The sequence below is a fragment of the Cetorhinus maximus genome, chromosome 4, assembly GCF_964194155.1.
Source record: "Cetorhinus maximus chromosome 4, sCetMax3.hap1.1, whole genome shotgun sequence".
NCBI classification, from domain to species: Eukaryota; Metazoa; Chordata; class Chondrichthyes; order Lamniformes; family Cetorhinidae; genus Cetorhinus; species Cetorhinus maximus.
The window spans coordinates 37,180,241-37,201,840 of NC_135882.1; the positions used below are offsets into that span (position 1 = coordinate 37,180,241).

The 21,600-nt window shown below is 45.6% G+C and overlaps 1 protein-coding gene across 1 annotated transcript in view; it reads right to left on the minus strand.

Moving 5' to 3' along the window:
- LOC144679415 (regulator of G-protein signaling 22-like) overlaps positions 1-21,600 on the minus strand; it is a 117,707-nt gene that overhangs the window by 91,801 nt on the left and 4,306 nt on the right. The window contains exon 3 of the mRNA XM_078539772.1: positions 21,060-21,161. Coding sequence (XP_078395898.1) covers positions 21,060-21,161 — 102 coding nt within the window. The remainder of the gene's footprint in view (positions 1-21,059; positions 21,162-21,600) is intronic.

Genomic DNA, 21,600 nt, shown 5'->3' on the forward strand with positions numbered 1-21,600 from the left:
TTCGCAACAAGGTTTGGTTGGAGAAGCTGAGATTGATCTCCTTTGATGGATGTGTACAAGATTATGACAAGTTTGGATATTGTAGTCAAAGGGAAATTGTTTGCGTTAGCTGGTGGTACAAGAATCATGAGCCACAGATTTAAGGTTTGGGGTAAGAGATGCAGTGGGGACATGAGGATGAGTTTTTTTCTGCAGTGGGTAGTACTAACCTGCAGCTGGCTACCCACAAGTGTGGTGGAAACAGAGAGGATGAATGATTTCAAAAGGAAATTGGATGGGCATTTGAGGGAAACAAAATTGCAGGGCTATTTGGATAAAGCAGCGAATTCAGACTGATCGTGTTGCTCTACAGAGAGTCAGCGTGGACTTGATGGGTGAATGGCATCCTTCTGTGCTGTTATGTTTCTATGGCTCTAAGAATGGTGGTAATATTAGTGATCATGATGCACATAACAGAGCTACCACATCCAAAGGCCAATTTCGCAGTGTGGGTACTTAGGTCATGTCTATTCAAGAGTGGTCTATGCAGGATAAGCTACTAGCAAGGTTAAGTACTGCTTGAAAGTTCAGGACAGTGGCCAAGAGACCTGGTCCATGGACTGACAGAATGGGATGAAAGAATAAGGTGTAACAAAGCATAACACAAGTACTGATAGTGGTCTGCAAGTGACTCTTGCATCAGAAAACAATCATGCACCAGAGAAAGAGCATTTGATAGTCCAAGAGACAGATCTTGCAGTAGCATTCCCAACAGACATAAAAATGAGAGTAGCTTGAGTAGGTTTCACAATGAAATAAAAGTTACAAAATGGTCTCCTCTCCTTGACTGAAAGTTGTGCTGGCCAGCTAGAAGAGTAGGAAGAGGCAAGAAGGGGAGCAGTCTTTGGGGAGTGCACTCTCAAACCAGCACTCAGCATGCGAGACTGCTTGGATGACAACACCTTAAAGGAGATACCAATGGGAAAGGGACTGCACAGCAGAGAGCAACAAAGTATAGAAATGCACTCATTGTCAGAGAGTCCATAATTATGGGACAGACAGGTGTATTGGTAATTGTCGTTGCGAGTCCTGCTTTCATGCTGCCAGGGTAGAGGACATCATGCAGAGGGTGCAGAATATTCTGCATAGGGAAGGGGGTGAGCCAGAAGCTGTGTACATGTCGGTATCAACAAATTAGATAGGGCAGATATTGAGGTCCTACAGTCAGACTTTCAGCAGCTAAGAAGGAAGTTGAAAAGTAGAACCTCAGGCAGTATAATCTCTGGATTATTCTGAATCCAATATGCTACGGAGAGTGGAAAAACAAAGCAAGGGAGGATTAATTTGTGGCTTCAGGCATGGTATAGCAGGGAAGGCTTTAAGTTCTTGAGACATTAGGACCAGTTCTGATACAGGAGGCACCTAGTCAAAAGGGATGGGTTGCACATAAACAAGACTGGTGGAGAGGTTCACTAGTGTGGTTGCGGAGGGTTGAAGATAAATTGGCAGGAGGCTGGGAACCAGCATATAGAAGAAGAAAACAGGAATACGGTGCATAAAAGAGTTAGATTGTACTGGAGAAGAAAGTAGTATCATATTAGATAGGAGCAGACTAAGAAGCACAAGGAGAATACAAAGATGGGTTCCAAAGTATAGTGAATAAGGTCAGTCAGCTACAAGCAAAAAATAATCATGTTGGAATATGATGTAATGGTAATAATGGAAATGCGGCTTAAAAATGGTGAGGACTGGTTGCTTCATATTCAAGGATGTTAAGCGTTTAAAAACAATAGGGACGGGAAAAAGGGGAGTGGAGTGACAGTATTGAATAGGCATTGAGGAGGAAAGGACAGAATCAGTTTGGTTAGTATTGAGAAGCAAAAGGTAAGGGGGGGGATACTGTGATCATGCTAATAGGGTTATTCTATCGACCCCCAAATAATGAGAGAGAGATAAAAAAGCAAATATGCAGGGAAATCACTGATGTGGAAGAACTATAGAATGGTGGAGTTTAAGTACCCAAAGACTGGTTGGGATAATGTTAGAGTAAAGGGAAAGGAAGGGCAGGAATTTCTGAAATGTGCTCAGGGGAACTCCCTTGATGAGTATATTCTCAGAGCCAAGCGATCCCACAAGCCAGATCAGATCTAAGCTCTGCAGTCCTGACACATCCAGTTGTGAATGGTGGTGCACCATTAAACAACTCACTGGAGAAGGAGCATCCACAAATATCCCCATCCCCCAACATCAGTGCAAAAGACTGAAGCATTTGCAACAATCTTCGGCCGTAAGTGCCAAGTGGATGGTCCATCTCGGCCTCCTCTGGAGGTCCCCAGCAGCACAGATGCCAATCTTCAGCCAATTATATTCACGCCACATGATATGAAGAAACGGCTGAAAGCACTGGATACTGCAAAAGTTACGGGCCCTGACAATATTCCAGCAATAGTACTGAAGACTTGTGCTCCAGAACTTGTTGCGCCCTGAGCCAAGCTGTACAGCTAAACCACTGACATCTACCCAGCAATGTGGAAAATTGTCCAGCTATGTCCTGTGCACAAAAAGGACAAATCTAACCCAGCCAATTATCACCCCATCAGTCTACTCTGGATCATCAGTAAAGTAATGGAAGGGGTCATCAACAGTGCTATCAAGCAGCACTTGCTGTGCAATAACTTGCTCACTGATGCTCACTTAGGGTTCTGCCAGGTAACTCGGCTTCTAACCTCATTACAGCCTTGGTTCAAACATGGACAAAAGAGCTGAACTCACGATGTGAGGTGAGTGGCTGCCCTTGACATCAAGACAGCATTTGACCGAGTGTGGCATCAAGGAACCCTGGCAAAACTGGAGTCAGTGGAAAAACTCTCTGCTGGGTTGGAGTCATACCAAGCACAAAGGAAGATGGTTGTGACGGATGTCAAGTATCTCAGTCCCAGGGCATCATCGCAGGAGTTCCTCAAGGCAGTGTCCTAGGCCCAACCATCTTCAGCTGCTTCATCAATGACCCTCCTTCCATCTTCAGGTCAGAAGTGGGGATGCTCACTGATGATTGCACAATGTTCAGCACAATTTGTAACTCCTCAGATACTGAAGCAGTCCATGTCCAAATGCAGCAAGGCCTGGACAATATCCAGGCTTGGGCTGACAAGCAGCAAGTAACATTCGTATCACCTGAGTGCCATGCAACGACCATCTCCAACAAGAGAGAATCAAACTATTGCCACTTGACATTCAACGGCATTACCATCACTGAATCCCCCACTACCAACATCCAGGGTATTACCATCGACCAGAAACAGAACTGGACTAGCCACAAAAATACTGTGGCTACAAGAGCAGGTCAGAAGCTCGGAATCCTGTGGCAAGTAACTTACCTCCCGACTTCCCAAAGCCTGTCTATCATCTAAAATGAACAAGTCAGGAGTATGATGGAATACTCCCCACTTGCCTGGTTGAGTACAGCTCCAACAACATGCAAAAAGCTTGACATCATCCAGCAGCCCGCTTGATTGGCACCCCACCCAGTGTATACCATCTACAAGATGCACTGCAGAAACTCAGCAAGGCTTCTTAGGCAGCACTTCCAAACCCACAACCACTACCATTTAGAAGGACAAGAGCAGCACATACATGGGAACGCCACCACCTGGAAGTTCTGCTTCAAGCCACTTGCCATCCTGACTTGGAAATATATCACTGTTCCTTCACTGTCGCTGGGTCAAAATCCTGGAGCTCCCTCCCTAACAGCACTGTGGGTGTACCTACACCACATGGACTGCAGAAGTTCAAGAAGGCAGCTCACCACCACTTTCTCAAGGGCAATTAAGGATGAGCAATAAATGCTGGCCTAGCCTGCCATGCCCACATCTAGTCAATGAACGAACAAAAAGCCAATTAGAAAGGAGGCATTGCTTGATCTGGTGCTGGGGAAGGGGCTGGACCAAATGGACCAAGTGTCTGTAGGGTAAGTGTGATTATCATATCATAAGGTTTATTAGATTAGTAATGGAGATGAATGAGGAATAATCTAAAGCAGACCTTCTAAATTGGATGAGAATTAACTTCAATAGGATGTATGGGGATCTAGTCAGGGTAGAATGGAGCCAAAGATTGATAGGAAAAAATGTAACAGAACCATGAATGATATTGAAGGAGGAGGTGTTTCAGGTACAGGTTAGCTATGTTCCAATGAGGAGGAAAGGTAGGGTAACCAAAACCAGCACACCTTGGAAGATGAAGGAGATAGAGGATATGATGAAAAAAAAGAGGATTTATGTTGCATATCAGGTGAATTCTACAAGTGAGAACCAGGCCAAAGGGAATATTTTGGGGGTGGAAGTGCAGGGGACAGTAAGACTAGCAAAATGAGAATGAGAATAAAATAGCAGTTGACATGAAAGCGAACTCAAAAATCTTCTACTGCATGTAATTAAGTGGGTAGTAAGAGGCTGGGTGAGTCCTAGTAGGGACAGAGAAGTTGAAATATCCTTAGAGGTGCAGGGCAAGGTAGAATTCTTAATGAATACTTTGTATTGACGTTTATTAAGGAAGAGAATAGGCGGAATTTTCCAGCCCCACCCCCAGAGCAGATTAATGGCAGGCAGGGGGACAATGCAGCAGTTGAAAAATCGGTTTTGAAGACAGGACTTTGAGCTCCTGCCCACCATGGCAGGTTACAATTCCTGCCAGAGGCTGGCATGAAACTGATTTGCATCCCGCTAATGGAGATGAAGGCCCAACCAGAATCGCGCTTCCCCGCACCCCCCCCCCTCCCCCACCCCCAACCTGATCATCTGCGTTGCCAGCAGGAAATCACGCCGGTCCAGAACACATCTAAGCCAATATGCTGTGTACATGTCAGCACTTAGCTGAAGAAGGCCTGAGCCAGCTCACAGTGATCCGAAAAGCAGGCGGAGGACTCCAGTGACCGGATCCTGGAACACCACATGCTGCAGTGGGTGGAATATTAACCAAGTGGATCTTCTCTGTGCAGCAGCATCCAGGGGGTGGTTGCTCTGAGCACAGCTACTACTTCCAGGAGGTAAATCTACAAGCAGCAACTTCTTCCAGTGGAGTCTTGGGGGGGCACACTGAGGGTACCTGTGATTGTACAGGATGGTGATGGTTAAAGGGGACAGTGGGAGCTGGCAGGGCAGGGGGATGAAGGTTTGGCAACATCGAGTGAAGGGGTGCTGAGAGTTGTTGGAGGGGATATAGAATATGATGTGGATTCTGGGGATCGACAGGATGAAGGGAGCATGTCTATCATAACAGGGGTGGGCTGTTCTGGAAGGTAGGGGCATTCAACATTGACCTGAATATTGACTGGAAAGTGGTGGGGAGTTGAAGGGTGACTGTGGGGAGGTTAAATATGGTTCCTGGGATGGGTAAATGGTTATTTGGGGGGGCGGGGGGAGATATAAGACTCAACCTCGAAGGTGACAATGATCACAGCAGCAAGCTACTATGCAGAGCCTCGTGGTGGAGATCTTGAGATACTACTTGGAAGTTGGGTCATTTGGGGTGGGTGGAGATGCAGGTCAGCTCAACTGAACAACTCAGCAGATAGGGCTTACAATGCTAGGGCCTTGGGACAGATGAGATGTGAAGGGCAAAGGTTCAGCGTGAGCAGGAGACTTCTTACACATGGTTTGCAAGGACCCTGGCACATGCCCGATTCTGCAGGACATAGACTGAGCCTGGGGTGTCCCTGTGAAGATCGTGTGGGCTCAGGGGGACACGCACAGGCTTAAGGACAAATAAAACACATCAGACATGATTAAAGTGCAGGTGAACTATATTTACAAAAGTGTGATACGTGTGACAATCATAGTGCACCCGTGCACTTGTTAAATCAGAACTTATTGAGTTTACATTCCCAGCCACTTCTTCTAGGTGCTCCCCAGACATCCACAGCTGGGGTGGAGGCAGCCCTCTGACCAGTTTGCCTTGGATGACCTTGGTGGCCATCCTCTGGAGGCCAGTGAACAAGAGGGCCCTGGCTTAATTTTGGCTGCTCTGCTGTGGGGCAGCTGCTCCCTCTGTGGCCACAGAAGATGAGGCTGAAGGGGTCACAGGCAAGGGGCTTGAGAAAGGCTGGATACTGTCCTGAGCGGAGGCCCCCCTGGTGCCCAACTGCGCTCCTCACTTTGTGTGCCGAAGGGTCCCTGCCTGACTCCTCGAGGAGAAGGGGCACCTGGAAGGATGTCAAGGTGCTCCATACCCCCCACAATGTAGCCACTGCAAAAGCTCATCCATGGCTACAGTGATGGAGTGCAGGTCTGCGTGCATCTCTGGCAGAATCTGCTGGACCAGGTTCGCCATGGAGTTGGCCATGGAGTCCACCACCCTCCCCATGGAGACCATGCGTGCACAGGTCAGCACCACTTCACCAGCCTCACTTGCCACTGTAAAGAGCCTCCGCCACCTCTGCCGGATTTGCCCCCGTCTCTTGCTGTCTCTCCCGCATCTCTTGGAACGCTGATTCCAGAGGCCTGTAATTGAGCACAGATCTTGGAGATGCCCCTTCCCCAGCACTCCTCCATGCTCCAGTGAGCTTGACTTTGCCTCCTCCTGTTGCAGATACGCGTCCAGCCAGTGACCACCAGAATGTGATAAACTAGATGTAATACCCACCAAGATGTGTCCCTCTGGGCTGGTGGAGGGTGCAGGTGTCCGCTGTGAAGCCTGTACAGGTGCACTTTCTTCCTCCGCAATGTCCTCACTCCTCTCTAGGCTTGTATGTATGCTGGACAGGGTGTCCTCGCTTTCGGGCCTTAGCCTCTTCCTAAGTGAGTGAGAGAGGAAAGAGAGAGAGATTGCATGATCTGCCTGTAACATGGAGGCACCCTTGACCCTTAGGGTTCTATGACATGCATGGATCCTTACTGGATTAGGCCACAAGCCAATCCCTCAATCTAAAATGGATCTGTCCTGCTCGACCCCTGCCAGCTCCTCAAAATCCTTTAAGTGTGACCAGCCCCCTCCTGTCTTCTCCCTCTCTCTCCAATTATGGCTCAACTTCAAAATAAAAACAGAATTACCTGGAAAAACTCAGCAAGTCTGGCAGCATCGGCGGAGAAGAAATCAGTCAACGTTTCGAGCCCTCATGGCCCTTCAGCAGAACTGAAGCATAGTTTCAACAAGGGAGAAATATAAATTGGTTTAAGGTGGGTGGGGGGGAAGAGACACATTGAGGGTGTGGTGTGAGCAGATAATCAAAAGATGTCAGAGACAAAAGGGTCAAAGAGGTGTTGAAGGTGGTGGTCTTTGTCTGAGAAAAGTGCTAATTAAGAATGCAAGACAGGATATTCAAAGTACAGCTCTAGTGGGGGTGGGGTGGAAAGACTAAAGGTTTTAGTTTTAGATTTAAAAATAATGGAAATAGGTGGGGAAAGAAGAATCTATATAAATTATTGAAAAAAAGGCGGGTGGGGGGGGGAAAAGAAACGGGGTGGGGATGGGGGGAGGGGAAGTTTAAGATCTAAAGTTGTTGAATTCAATATTCAGCCCAGAAGGCTGTAAAGTGCCTAGTCGGAAGATGAGGTGCTGTTCCTCCAGTGTGCGTTGGGCTTCACTGGAACAATGCAGCAAGCCAAGGACAGACATGTGGGCAAGAGAACAGGGTGGAGTGTTAAAATGGCAAGCGACAGGGAGGTTTGGGTCTTTCTTGCGGACAGACCGCAGGTGTTCCGCAAAACGGTCGCCCAGTTTGCGTTTGGTCTCTCCAATGTAGAGGAGACCGCATTGGGAGCAACGAATGCAGTAGACTAAGTTAGGGGAAATGCAAGTGAAATGCTGCTTCACTTGAAAGGAGTGTTTGGGCCCTTGGACGGTGAGGAGAGAGGAAGTGAAGGGGCAGGTGTTGCATCTTCTGCGTGGGCATGGGGAGGTGCCATAAGTGGGGGTTGAGGAGTAGGGGGTGATGGAGGAGTGGACCAGGGCTCAACTTCTCCTGCACAAAGAGATGAGGAGAATGAGAGCAATTGGGTTTCATGCATCTTTCTCATTCTTCCAGTCTTACAAATAACCCACTGGGTTGTGTGCCATGTGATTGATGCACTGCAGGTTATCCAGGAGGGTTCTGGGCCAGCACCCTCCAGAGTGGTGAGCCCATGCAAATATAAGGATAAGACTCAGAGAGACATGCCATTAGTGGTGCTTCCTGGTGCCGTCAATGCCTGAGGTTTTCCCTCCCTTCCCTTCCACACAGCATGTGAGCTCTCTGTGTGGAAAGGTCAGGGACCCACAGTGGCCTCTCCACCTGCAGAGTAGATGAACTGCAGTGGGGCCATAAGGTATCACCTTATCACGTTGCTACTGAGGCCCATGTTGCCTCTACCATTCAATAAGGTGAGTGAGAGCAGTTATGGGTTCATTTATCCTGGCGGCACAGATAAGGTCAATCATCCTTTTTTGGCATTCAGGGCAGTCCTCTGCTGGAGGCCCTGTGCACTGACTTCCCTGGAGACATTCCCCAATGCAGTTTGTCTCCCTGCTCAGCCTCCTCCTCCCACCCTCTGGATAGAGGATGTCCCTCCTGGCCTCCATTTTGTCGAGCAGGACGCCCAGGGAGACATCACTGAATTCGCATGCTGGAACTCCCTGTCCTCTTTGGGCCATCTCTTCAATCAGCATTGTGTAGGTTGCTGCCCGGGCGCCTTTTAAATATGGTGGCGGGGCATGCACCATTCAACCCGACCAACTGTGCAAAATGTCAGGAAACTCCCGACTGCACAATTGACACAATTCTGCACAAATTCCCGGCAGCCTCCATGGTGGAAAACTCTCCATGTTTCTGCCCCAGCCACTGGACTTAGTCCCGGAATGGAAAAATCTGCCCGATGTTGACAAAAAAATCAGTAGAAGTGATTGCCTAGGTGATGAATGGAGTGAAAATTGATGAGTAGGATGCCTTTAAAAGGCTGTGTGAGTGAGTCTGTGTGAGTGAGTGCCTCGGAGTGGGTGTGTGTGAGCGGGTCTGATGAGTGTGAGTCTATGTGAGTGAGTGAGTGAGTTTGTGTGTGAGAATGAGTGAGTGTGTCTGGGTGAGTCTATGAGAGAGTGAGTGAGTAAGTCTCTGTGATTAAGTGAGTGAAAGTTCTTCATACAGAACGCGATAGGGAGAGAGCAGCAAGACTTCATAGAGAGGCACGAGAAGGAGAGAGCAGCAAGACTTTAAAGAGCGCAAGACAGAGAGACAATGAGACTTCATACAGAGTGTGAGAGGGAGAAAGCAGCAAGGCTTCATACAGGACACAAAGAAAGGGCAGCGAGAGGGAGAACAGACGATGATTGGTGAGTGACAGGTGAGTAAACACTTTATATAAAGTTTAAGGTATGTTAGTGCAACTCAGCCATGTGGAATGGGCATCTTGCCAAATGTAGGAAGTCATGCAGGCACAAAGTGCCCTTGATGACTACATCTGCAGGAAGTGTCACCAGCTGCAGAAACTTGAGCTCCAGTTTGGGAAACTTGAGCAGCGGCTGGAGTCACTGTGGTGCATCCGCAAAACTGAGGATTACCTGGATAACACATTCAGAGAGGTAGTCACACCGCAGCTAAGAAGTACACAGACGGAGAGGGAATGGGTGGCCTCCAGAATTTCTGAATCAGGCAGGTAGTGCAAGAATCCCCTGAGGCTATGTCGCTCTCTAATGGTTTTTCCATTTTGGATACTGGTGAGTGAGGTGGTTCCTCAGAGGACTGTAGCAAGAGCCAAGTTAATGGCACCACGGTTGGCTCAGCTGCACAGGAGGGAAGGAGGAAGAATGGAAGTACTATAGTGGTAAGGGATTCCATAGTTAGAGGAGCAGACAGGCACTTCTGTGCCCGCAGACGTGACTCCAGGATGGTATGTTGCCTCCCTGGTGCCAGGGTCACAGGGCATGACATTCTTTTAGGGGAGGGCGAGCAGCTAGAGGTCATGGTCCACATTGGGACCAATGACATAGGCAGGAAAAGGACTGAGTGAAAGCAGATTTTAGGGTGTTAGGAAGGAAATTGAAAAGCAGGACCTCAAGAGCAGTAATCTCAGGATTACTCCCAGTGTCGTGTGCTAGTGAACATATGTATAGGAAGATTAAGCAATTCAATACACGGCTGGAGAATCACAGAATCACAGTGCAGAAGTGGCCCTTTGGCTCATTAAGTCTGCACACACACGTGAGAAACACCTGACCTATCTACCTAATCCCATTTACCAGCACTTGGCCCATAGCCTTGAATGTTATGATGTGCCAAGTGCTCATCCGGGTACTTTTTAAAGAATGTGAGGCAACCCGCCTCCACCACCCTCCCAGGCAGCGCATTCCAGACCCTCACCATCCTCTGGGTAAAAAAGTGTTCCCTCACATTCCCCCCTAAACCTCCTGACCCTCACCTTGAACTAATGTCTCCTCGTGACTGACCCTTCAACTAAGGGGAACAGCTGCTCCCCATCCACCCTGGAAATGGAGTAAGAGTGAGAGGACTTTACATTTCTGAGGCACTGGGACTGGTTCTGGGGCAAGTGGGGTCTGCACAAGGATGGGTTACACCCTAGCAGGGCTGGGACTAATGTCCTCACAGGGACATTTGCTAGTGCTGTTGAAGAGGGTTTAAACTAGATCGGCAGGAGGATGGCAACCTGAGGGGAGAAAAACTGGCAGCGGGAAGTAGAGAAGTATTAACTGATAAGGAGGATACATCAGAGAGTAACATCAAGGTAAAAAGAATACTTGGAGAGTTTGATAGAGCTAGAGTAGGCTATAGTAGGTTATTAGATGGGGTCAGAGCAAAGGGGAAAGCTAAAAAGCCTAAATCAGGATTAACGTGCATGTATGTGAATGCACAGAGTATGGCTAATAAGATTGGTGAACTACAGGCACAGGTTGACAAATGGAACTATGATATTATTGCTATAGCAGAGACCTGGCTCAAAGAAGGGCAGGACTGGGCATTAAATATTTCTGGGTACAAGGTATTTAGGAGAGACAAGAAATGAAGAAAAGGCAATGGGGGGCAATGGCAGTATTGATTAAAGATGGTATTGCAGTGCTGGAGAGAGAGGATGTTCCAGAGAGGTCAAAGACGGAAGCTCTCTGGCTAGAGGTAAGGAACGAAAAAGGTGCAATAACATTGATCGATGTATTATATAGGCCGCCAACTAGTGGAAGGGATGTAGGGAAACAAATTTGCAAAGAAATTACAGAGGTGCAAGAATTATGAGTAATTATAATGGGGAATTTGAATCATCCAAATACAGACTAGGATAGGAACAGTGCAAAGGGACAAGAACGGGCCAGAGTTCCTGGAGTGTGTTCAAGGTAATTTTCTGCAGCAGTATGTTTCCGGTTCAATAAGAGGGCAGGCACTGTTGGACCTGGTTCTGGGGAATGAGTTGGCCAAGTGGATCAAATAACAATGGGAGTGCATTTAGGGGACAGTCACCATCGTGTCATAAGGTTTAGGTTGGCCATGGAGAAGGACAAGGAGAAGTCCAGAGCAGGGATCATTAATCAGGGGAAAGCCAACTACGGTGGGATGAGAATGCATCTGAGTTGAGTGAGTTGGAATCAAATGTTAGCAGAAAAGATGGTGGCTGAACAATGGGCTACCTTCAAAGAGATAGTATTGCATGCAATGTCAAGGCATATCCCCTTGAAGGGAAAAGGTAGGACAAATAAATCTAGAACACCCTGGATGACGAGAGAGATAGAGATGAAGCTGAAAAGGGAGAAGTACACATGTGACAGATGTCAGGTAGAAAATACAATGGAGAATCAGGCTGATTATAGAAGAACCAGCGAGAAAGTGAAAAAACTAATCAGAAAAACAAACAGGGAGCATGAAAAGAGCCGAGCAGCTAACATAAAAGGGAATCCTAAGGTTTTCTAAATGCATGTAAATAATAAAAGGGTGGTAAAAGGGGTAGAGCCGATTAGGGATAAAAAAGAAAACTTGCATGTGGAGGCAGGAGAAGTAGCGGAGGTATTAAATGAGTACTTTGCATCTATCTTTACAAAGTAGCAGGATGCTAGCAGACCAAGGTGAAAGAGGAGGTAACTGGTACACTCGAGGAATTTACAGTTGAGAAGGAGGTGTTAGAAAAACTATCTTTACTTAAAATTGATAAGGTACCAGGACCGGATGAGATGCATCCATGGATACTGAGGGAGGTGAGAGTGGAAATTTCAGGCACTAGTGATAATCTTCCAGTCTTCCTTAGACACGGGGTGGTGCCAGAGGACTGGAGAATTGTGAACGTTACGCCCTTGCTCAAAAAGTCAGCTTGACTTCAGCAGTAGAAAAACTGCTGGAAACTATAGTTCAGGACAAAATCAGCAGTCAGTCAGACACATGTGGGATAATTAAGGAAAGCCAGCATGGATTCATTAAGGGAAAATCATGTTTAACTAACTTGGAGTTCTTTGAGCTGGTAACAGGGAAGGTTGATAAGGGCAATGTTGTTGATGTGGCGTATATGGATTTTCAAAAGGCAGTTGATACAGTGCCACACAACAGACTTGTGAGCAAATTCTAGCTCATGGAATAAGAGGGAAAGTAGGCACTTGGATAAGAAATTAGCTGAATGACAGGAAACAGAGACTAATGATAAATGGTCGTTTTTCAGATCAGAGGAAAGTCTGTAATGGAGTTCCCCAGGGGTCAGTGTTGGGACCCTTGCTCTTCCTGATATATATTAATGACCTGGACTGCGGTGTGCAGGGCATTATTTCAAACTTTGTGGATGATATGAAGATTGGAAGCATTGTCATGAGGATAGTCTTGAACTTCAAAAGGACATAGACATATTGGTGGATTAGACAGATAAATGGCAGATGAAGCTCAATGCAGACAAGTGGGAGGTGATTAATTTTGGCAGGGAGAACATGGAGAGAGTATAAAATAAAGAGAGAAACTCTAAAGGAGGTGCAGGAACAAAGGGACCTTGGTGTATATGTACATAAGTCATTAAAGGTGGCAGGGCATGGTTGAGAGCAGATAATAAAGCATAAAGTATCTGAAGCTTTATTAATAGGGGCATTGAATACAAGAGTAAGGAGGTCACATTAAACTTGTATAAGTCACCAGTTAGGTCTCATATGGAGTACTATGTCCAGTTCTTGGCACTATACTTGAGGAAGGATATGGAGGCATTGGAGTGAGTACAGAGGAGATTCACAAGAACGATCCCAGGGACGAACAACTGTAGCTATGAGGTTAGATTGGAGAGGTTGGGTCTGTTTTCCTTGGAGAAAAGAAGGCTGAGAGGAAACTTGATAGAGGTATTCACAGAATCACAGAATTTTAACGACATAGAAGGAGACTTGTGCATCGTGTCTGCACCAGGTCGCCAAATGAGCATTATGACCTAGTGCCATTGCCCTATCTTTTCCTCGGTCCCTACACATTGTTTCTATTCAAATAATCACCAAATGCCTTCTTGAACGCGTCGAATGAACCTGCCTCCACCACGCTTCCAGACAGTGCATTCCAGACCCGAACCACTCGTTGTGTCAAAAAGTTTTTTCTCACTTCACATTTGCTTCTTTTGTAAATCTCTTTAAATCTGTGCTCTCTCGTTCTTGATCCTTTTACTATTGGGGACAGCTTCTCCCTATCTACCCTCTTCAGCCCCCTCATGATTTTGAATATCTCTATCAAATCTCCTCTCAGCCTTCTTCTCTCCAAGGAGAACAGTCCCAATCTAACCTCATAGCTCAAGTTTCTCATCCCCGGAACCATTCTTGTAAACCTCTTCAGCAGTCTCTCCAATGTGTTCACATCCTTCCTATCGTGTGGTGCCCAGAACTGTACACAATACTCCAGCTGAGGTCTAACGAGTGTCTTATATAAATTCAGCATAACCTCCCTGCCTTAGTACGCTATGCCCCTATTAATAAAGCCCAAGATACTATATGCTTTATTAACTACTTTTTCCACCTGTTCTGCCACCTTCAATGATCTATGCACATATACACCCAGGTTTTTTTGATCCTGCAGTCCTTCAACATTTCACCCCTTATTTCATATTGTCTGTCCATGTTCCTCCTACCAAAACGCATCACCTCACACTTTTCCACATTGAACTTCATCTGGCACCTGTCTGCCCACTCCACCACCTTGTCTATGTCCTCTTGAACACCATCTTGCACACCATCCTCACAGTTCACAACACTCCCAAGCTTCCTATCATCCGCAAACTTTGAAATTGTCCCCTGCACAACAAGATCTAGGTCATTAATGTATATCAGGCAAAGCAAGGGTCCCAATACCAACCCCTGGGAAACTCCACTACAAACCTTCCTCCAGCCCGAAAAATATCCATTGACCATTACTCTCTGCTTCCTATTTTTCAACCAATTTTGTATCCATCTTGCTACTGTCTCTTTTATTCCATGAGCAATAACTTTTCTCACAAGTCTGTTGTGTGGCACTGTATCAAATGCTTTTTGAAAGTCCATGTACATCACATCAACAACATTACCTCATCGACCCTTTCTGTTACCTCTTCAAAAAACTCCAGCAAGTTAGTTAAATTTTCCTTATCAACCCATATTTTTCCATGTGAATCTAGAACTCACTGCTTGAAAGGGTGGTAGAAGCAGAAACTCTCATAACATTTAAGAAGTATTTGGATGTGCACTTACGATGCCATGGCGTACAAGGCTATGGACCTAGTGCTGGAAAATGGGATTAGAATAGTTAGGTACTTGTTTGACCGGCGCAGACTCGATGGGCTGAAGGGCCTTTTTCTGTGCTGTAGGCCTCTATGACTGCTAATTCTATCCCAAATAGTTGTTTCTAGAATCTTGCCTAGCACTGAAGTTAAGCTGACAGGTCTGTAATTGCTGGGCCTATCCTTACAATCTTTTTTGAACAAGGGCGTAATGTTTGCAATTCTCCAGTCCTCTAGCACCACCCAAGTCTAAGGAAGACTGAAAGATTATGGCCAGTGTCCCTGCAATTTCTACTCTCACTTCCTTCAATATCCTTGGATGCATCTCGTCCGGTCCCAGTGCCTTGTCAACTTTAAGTACCGACAGTCTATTCAACAATTCCTCCTCATCAATTCTGAATGCTTCTAGTGACAGAGTTTCCTCGTCTGTCACTATGGCTTGGGTAGCATCTACCTCCTTGGTAAAGATGGATGCAAAGCATTTATTTAATACTTCAGCCATGGCCCCTTCCTCCATGTATAAATTCCCTGTTGGGTCCCTAATCGGCCCTACTATTCCTTTTACCACCCTTTTACTATTTATATGCCTAGAGACGACTTTGGGATTCCCCTTAATGTTGGCTGCCAGTCTTTTCTCATAATCCCTCTTCGCTTCTCCAATATGCTTCTTCACCTCCCCTCTGAACCTTCTGTATTCCTCTTGGTTCTCAATTATATTTTCTATCTGACGCCTGCCATTAGTGCGCTTTTTCTTCTTTATCTTAATTTCTATCTCCTTTTTCATCCAGGGAGCTATGGATTTGCTTGCCCTACTTTTCCCTTTCAATGGAATATACCTTGAATGTGCCCATACCAATTATTTTTTTTAAAGGTAGCCCATTGTTCAGCTACAGTTTTTCCTGCCAATCTTTCATTACAGTCTATCTCCGTGCTTGCACCATCTAAATCGGATCTTGTCCAGTTAGTCTTTCTTACTCTGGATTGCCTATCAACCTTTTCTATCATCATCCTAAAACATACCCACATGGGAGGTTAGTTCAGAAGGTTCAGACACTTGGTATCCATGTGTTGTAAACTGGATTCGAAATTGGCTGTGTGGGAGAAGACAGAGAGTGGTAGTGAATGATTGCTTCTCAGACTGGAGGTCTGTGACTAGTGGTGTGCCTCAGGGATCTGTACTGGGACCATTGTTGTTTGTTGTCTATATCAATGATTTGGATGATAATGTGGTGAATTGGATCAGCAAGTTTGCTGATGACACTAAGATTGGAGGCGTTGTGGACAGCGAGGAAGGCTTTCAAAGCTTGCAGAGAGATCTGGACCAACTGGAAAAATGGGCCAGAAAATGGCAGATGGAATTTAATGCGGAACAGTGTGAGGTGTTACATTTTGGAAGGTCAAACCAAAGTAGGACATACACAGTAAATGGTAGGGCACTGAGGAGTGCAGAGGAATAAAGGGATCTGGGAGTTCAGATACATAATTCCCTGAAAGTGGCATCACAGGTAGACAAGGTTGTAAAGAAAGCTTTTGGCATACTGGCCTTCATAAATCAAAGTATTGAGTATAGGAGTTGGGATGTTATGGTGAGGTTGTATAAGACATTGGTGAGGCCAACTTTGAAGTATTGTGTGCAGTTCTGGTCGCCTAACTACAGGAAGGATATCAGTAAGATTGAGAGCGTGCACAGAAGATTTACTAGGATGTTGCCGGGTCTTAAGGAGTTGAGTTACAGGGAAAGATTAAACAGGTTAGGACTTTATTCCTTGGAACGTAGAAGAATGAGGGGAGATTTGATAGAAGTTTACAAAATTGTGAGGGGTATAGACAGAGTAAATGTAAGTAGGCTCTTTCCACTTAAATTAGGAGAAATAAACACGAGAGGACATGGCTTTAGGGTGAAAAGGGAAGGGTTTAGGGGGAACATTAGGGGGAACTTCTTCACTCAGAGAGTGGTGAGAGTGTGGAACGAGCTACCAAATGACGTGGTAAATGCCAGATACATGGATGGGAGAGGTCTGGAGGGTTATGGACTAGGTTCAGGTCAATGGGACTAGCGGAATAATATTTCGGCACAGACTAGAAGGGCCGAATGGCCTGTTTTCTGTGCTGTAGTGTTCTATGGCTCTATACAATACAATGATCACTGTCTTCTAAATGTTCCCCCACTGACACTTGATCTACTTGGCCCACCTCATTTCCAAGAACCAGATTGTCTTCTTTTTGGATTGAACACATATGGCTGTAGAATATTCCCCTGAACACAATCTAGGAACTTTTGCTCCTCTCCGCCCTTTATGCTACCACTGTGCCAGTCGACATTTGGGTAATTCAAGTCACCCATACTCTACAATACTTGCATCTCTCTCTAATTTCCCTGCAGATTTGTTCTTCTACATACTCCTCAATAGCTGGCGGTCTATAGACTACACCGAGCCATGTAATTGCACCCTTATTGTTCCTTAGCTCTTGCCAAATTGATTCTGTCCTTGAATCCTCTGGGACACCCTCTTTCTCCAGCACTGCAATGCTCTCCTTAACCAATACCGCCAACCCTTCTTTCCTTTCCTATTTTTTCTGAACATCTTGTACCCAGGAATATTTAACACCCAGTTCTGCTGTTCCCTGAGCCAGGTCTCTGTTATTGCCGCAACATCATATTTCCACATGACAATCTGCGCCTTTAACTCTCCAATCTTATTTACTATACAAGTGCATTCACATACATGCAGAGTAACACTGATTTAGATTTTGTTACTTTCTCCCTTGCCCCAACTTTCCTATTAACTTAATATTCTCTGTACTACTGCTATCTGTCCCTTCCAGTATTTTGTGCATCCTGGTATTCCTCTCTAATATTTTACTTTGGTTCCCACAGTCCTGCCGAGTTAGTTAGTTTACAGCCCTCCCAAAGGCACTAGCAAAACGCCTTGCAAGGAACTCAGTCCCAGCTATGTTCAGGTGCAACCCGTCCAGCTTGTACAGGTGCCATCTCCCCCAGAGCCTGTCCCAGGAATCTAAAGCATGCCCTCCTGCACCATCTTTCCAGCCACGCATTCATCTGCCTTATCCTATTTCTGAATTCCCTGGCACATGGCACTGGGAGTAATCTGGAAATTACTAAATTTGAGGTCCTTCTTGCTAATTTTCTATCTAGCTCCCTAATTTGTGATTGCAGGGCCACATCCCCCTTCCTACCTAAGTCATTGGTACCAATGTGGACCACGAGCTCTGGCTGATCACCCTCCCCCTGCAGTCGCTCTGTGACATCCTTGACCCTGACACAAGGAAGGCCACATACCATCCTGAGGTCATGTCTACAGCCACAGAAATGTCTGTCTGCTCCCCTAACCAACGAATCCCCTATCACTATTGCTCTTCCTTTCTTCTTCCTCCCCTCCTGTACAGCCGAACCGTTTGTGGTGCCACAAACTTGGATCTGACTCTGAGAGAGGCACTCCTCTGAGGAACCAGCTTCCAAAATGGAAAACCGATTTGTGAGTGGGGTCCCAGGGGACTCCTGCACTACTTGCCTACTTCTCTTGGACTGCCTGGTGGTCACCCATTCTCTGTCTCTGTCTCCAGGCCCTTAAGCTGCAGTGTGACCACCTCTCTGAACGTGCTAGCCACGTAGCTCTCAGCCTTGTGGACGTGCCACAGTGACTCCAGCCGCCGCCCAAGTTCTGAAACCCAGAGCTCAAGTTTCTGCAGCTGGCAGAACTTCCTGCACATGTGGTCATCTAGGACACCGGTAGCTTCCATGACTTTGCACATATTACAGGACACACATTCCACTCAACTGAGCTGCCCTGCCATGTCTTAACTAAACTTCCCTTACGTTAACTTTATTCTACTTTGGATTATTTATATTACTTTATTAGTTAATCGCTAAATTAAAGAAAGACTAGACTTTACATAGAATTTAGCCCTAAATTTAACCTTTAAACTCTCTCAGTCGCCAAACTCCAACTGAAGCACTCTACGGCAGCCCAAAACAGCACTCAAGATCTTGAGCAGTATGGACAGGGTAAACAGTGAGAAACTGTTCCTTCTCAAAAGTACACCAAGAACTAGACGGCACAGATTCAAAATTATGGCCGGAAGGACTAGAAGTGATGTGAGGAAAAGTTTTTTCACCCAGAGGGTGGTTGAAGTCTGGAACGAACTTCCTGAGAGTGTGGTGGAGGCAGGTTCAATTGAGGTACTTAAAAGGGAATTGGATTGCTATCCAAAAAGAAAGAATGTTGGGTTACGGGGATGAGACAGGGGAGTGGGATTAGGTAGATTGCTCTTTCAGCGAGCCAATGCAGACTTGATGGGCCGAATGGCCTCCTTCTGCATTGTAAAGATTCTGTGATCTGTGCTGTGAGTGAGTCTGTGTGAATGAATGACTGAGTGAGTGAGTCTGCGTGAGAGTGAGTGAGTGAGTCTGGGTGAGTATTGGTATGACCGAGATGGGATAAGTGCACTGCCCGCCTTTAGTTCCACTATTCCACGAGTCACAACATATGTAAATGATTTTTGCAGCTGGTTAAATGGCCAAATATATGCTTTACCTATTAATCTCAGAATGACCCATTCAATGCCCAGGTTTCTTCAGTAAACAACAAAATAATTAGTTTATTATAAAACAAGACTTGTCAAGCAGAAAGGCAAAGCTTATCAACATACAGTATGTAATATAAAAGTATAACAATTACTTTAAATACCCTAACTCTTGTGCTCACCACCCCTCCCTCCCACTCACACTTACCCCCCCTCATCTGTTTGCGCACACACCCACCCCCTCCCTCTCGCTCGTGCACACACTCACCCCCTCCCTATCACTTGCGTACACACACACAAACACTCACATTCATAGACTAAAGAAATAAAATAGAGGAATTCTTCAAAAACGTTAAAAGTCAATGGTTCAAGGGGAAATGATAAATGGTAGAGTCCTTGAAATGGTGTCTGGGTTAAACAGTTTGTTGCTTAGCACTGATCTGGGAAACAATCAATGACTCTTGCACTGCTTTTCAGGCAGACTTTGACGAAAACTTGCAGTCAGCCGATTTCAGAATGTAGAGCGACTTCGGAGCAACTTCCATTCGCTTTTTACTTTGGACTGGGTCAGGAGTTTCAGGAGCTGTTGTCTTCTTTGCCCAAGCAGTTGATCCTTCTGTTTTCCTCCAAAGCCAAACAGTCTACTAGCTTTCTCATACAGTTTTCAAAGCATTGTTTTTACCAAAGCCATAAACCTCTTATAAACAGTCCACCAGAGTCAAGAGGTATCCAGCTTCTTTAAAACTGCTCAATTACCTTTTCCTATAAAATGCAGGAACCAGAGTCCTTTCATTAACCCATTAAAGGGACAGTATCTTTCAAAATACACAAATTCTTCCAGAAGGTTCTTAGTCCTTGAAGATGAATCATTTTCCATGATTCCAGCATTTATGACAATCTGAGTGAGTGAATGAGTGAATGAGTTGGAGTGAGTGAGTCTGGGTGAGATCGAGAACCCTGAGACTGGGGTTGAGCTGGACACACACACCTCTCCTCCAGCTCCCTCCCCAAAAACTTATCCATAAAGCAGGCCAGGAGAGGAGGAAAACCCAGCCTGAAAAGTAACCCACTTATGTATGAATTCCACTAAGGCTGGCACGGGGTGTGTGCCACCAGAGGCAATTGCAAGGTCAGTGTTAGTTAGACCCAACTCCTTAGCTCAGCCCTTGTACCACCCCTTTCCTGGTGCCCAGCACTCAGGGCCTTGTCTGTCTCTCTCTACCTCTGCCTAAACAAAAAGGACAAAAAAAAATTTACTGGCTCACTCTGTTGCTTGGCACTTTTTAATGGCCATTTTTATTATCTACTTTTTTTTTCAAATGATCAATTGATTGCTTTGATGTTGATTTTTTTAAATTCATGTTTAAAAGGTTGGACAAGCCTGGTTAGCTTAAATTGGCAGGGGAATGGGCACCAGCATACAGAAGAGCTTTGAAGTACATGAAGTGAGAGTGTTGGGCAGTGATAGAGAATGGAGTAGTTCCATATTAGATAGGAGTGAACTAAGAAGGGCTATGAGGAATGCAGAGACAGGATTACAATTTATATATATATATATAAAAAACACAAGCGTGGTGAACAAGGTTGGTGAACTACAAGTGCAAATAAGAGTATTGGAATATGATGTTCTGGTAATAACAGAAATGTGGCTTAAAATGGTGAGCTTTGAGTATCTAATATTCAAGAATACAAAGTGTTGAGAAAAGATAGGGAAGGTAAAATAGAATAAAACAGAAAGCACTGGAAAAACTCAGCAGTCCAGCATCATGTGTGGAGAGAGAAACAGAATTAACATTTCAAGTCCGACATGACTCTTCTTTGGTTCCGAGTACTGATAACTAGTGAAATAATATTTATTTCATGCCTTACCTGAGCTTGTCTCCTGAGTTTAAAAGGTTGAAATATTTCTGCATAAAAAAGTCGCTGGTACTCTTGCAGGTCAAACCACAAGTTCACGCTATTGTTCCATAACTGCAAGATATTGAGAAAAATGATTTCATATTCTGAACAACTGCTTATTTCTATCCAGTGTAGTCATTCTGAATAGCTGCTGAAGTCTCAAATAAGAACACTTCATCTTGGGACGGTATGCTCCGCATTTCTGGAAAAGCTGGGCTCGGAAGACCTGGCTGGAAATGCGGAGCTGTTTTTGGGTGCAGAAAAGTACGGCTGGAGCGGCAGTCCGACAGTGATTGCTGCTTCATGGAAGATCCAGCCCACTTTGTTGTGCCAGAGTATCTCTAGGATAATATAGACCATGCACTGTTTAGCCAAAAATCAATGCTGGCACCAAAGGCAAGGGTTCGGATAGAGCATAATCTGGTCTAACAATACAGTAACAGTCTGACTCTATAATTGTTAGTTGTGTTTAGTGTTGCTTTAATAGCACATGGAAACTCTGTAGCCCAAA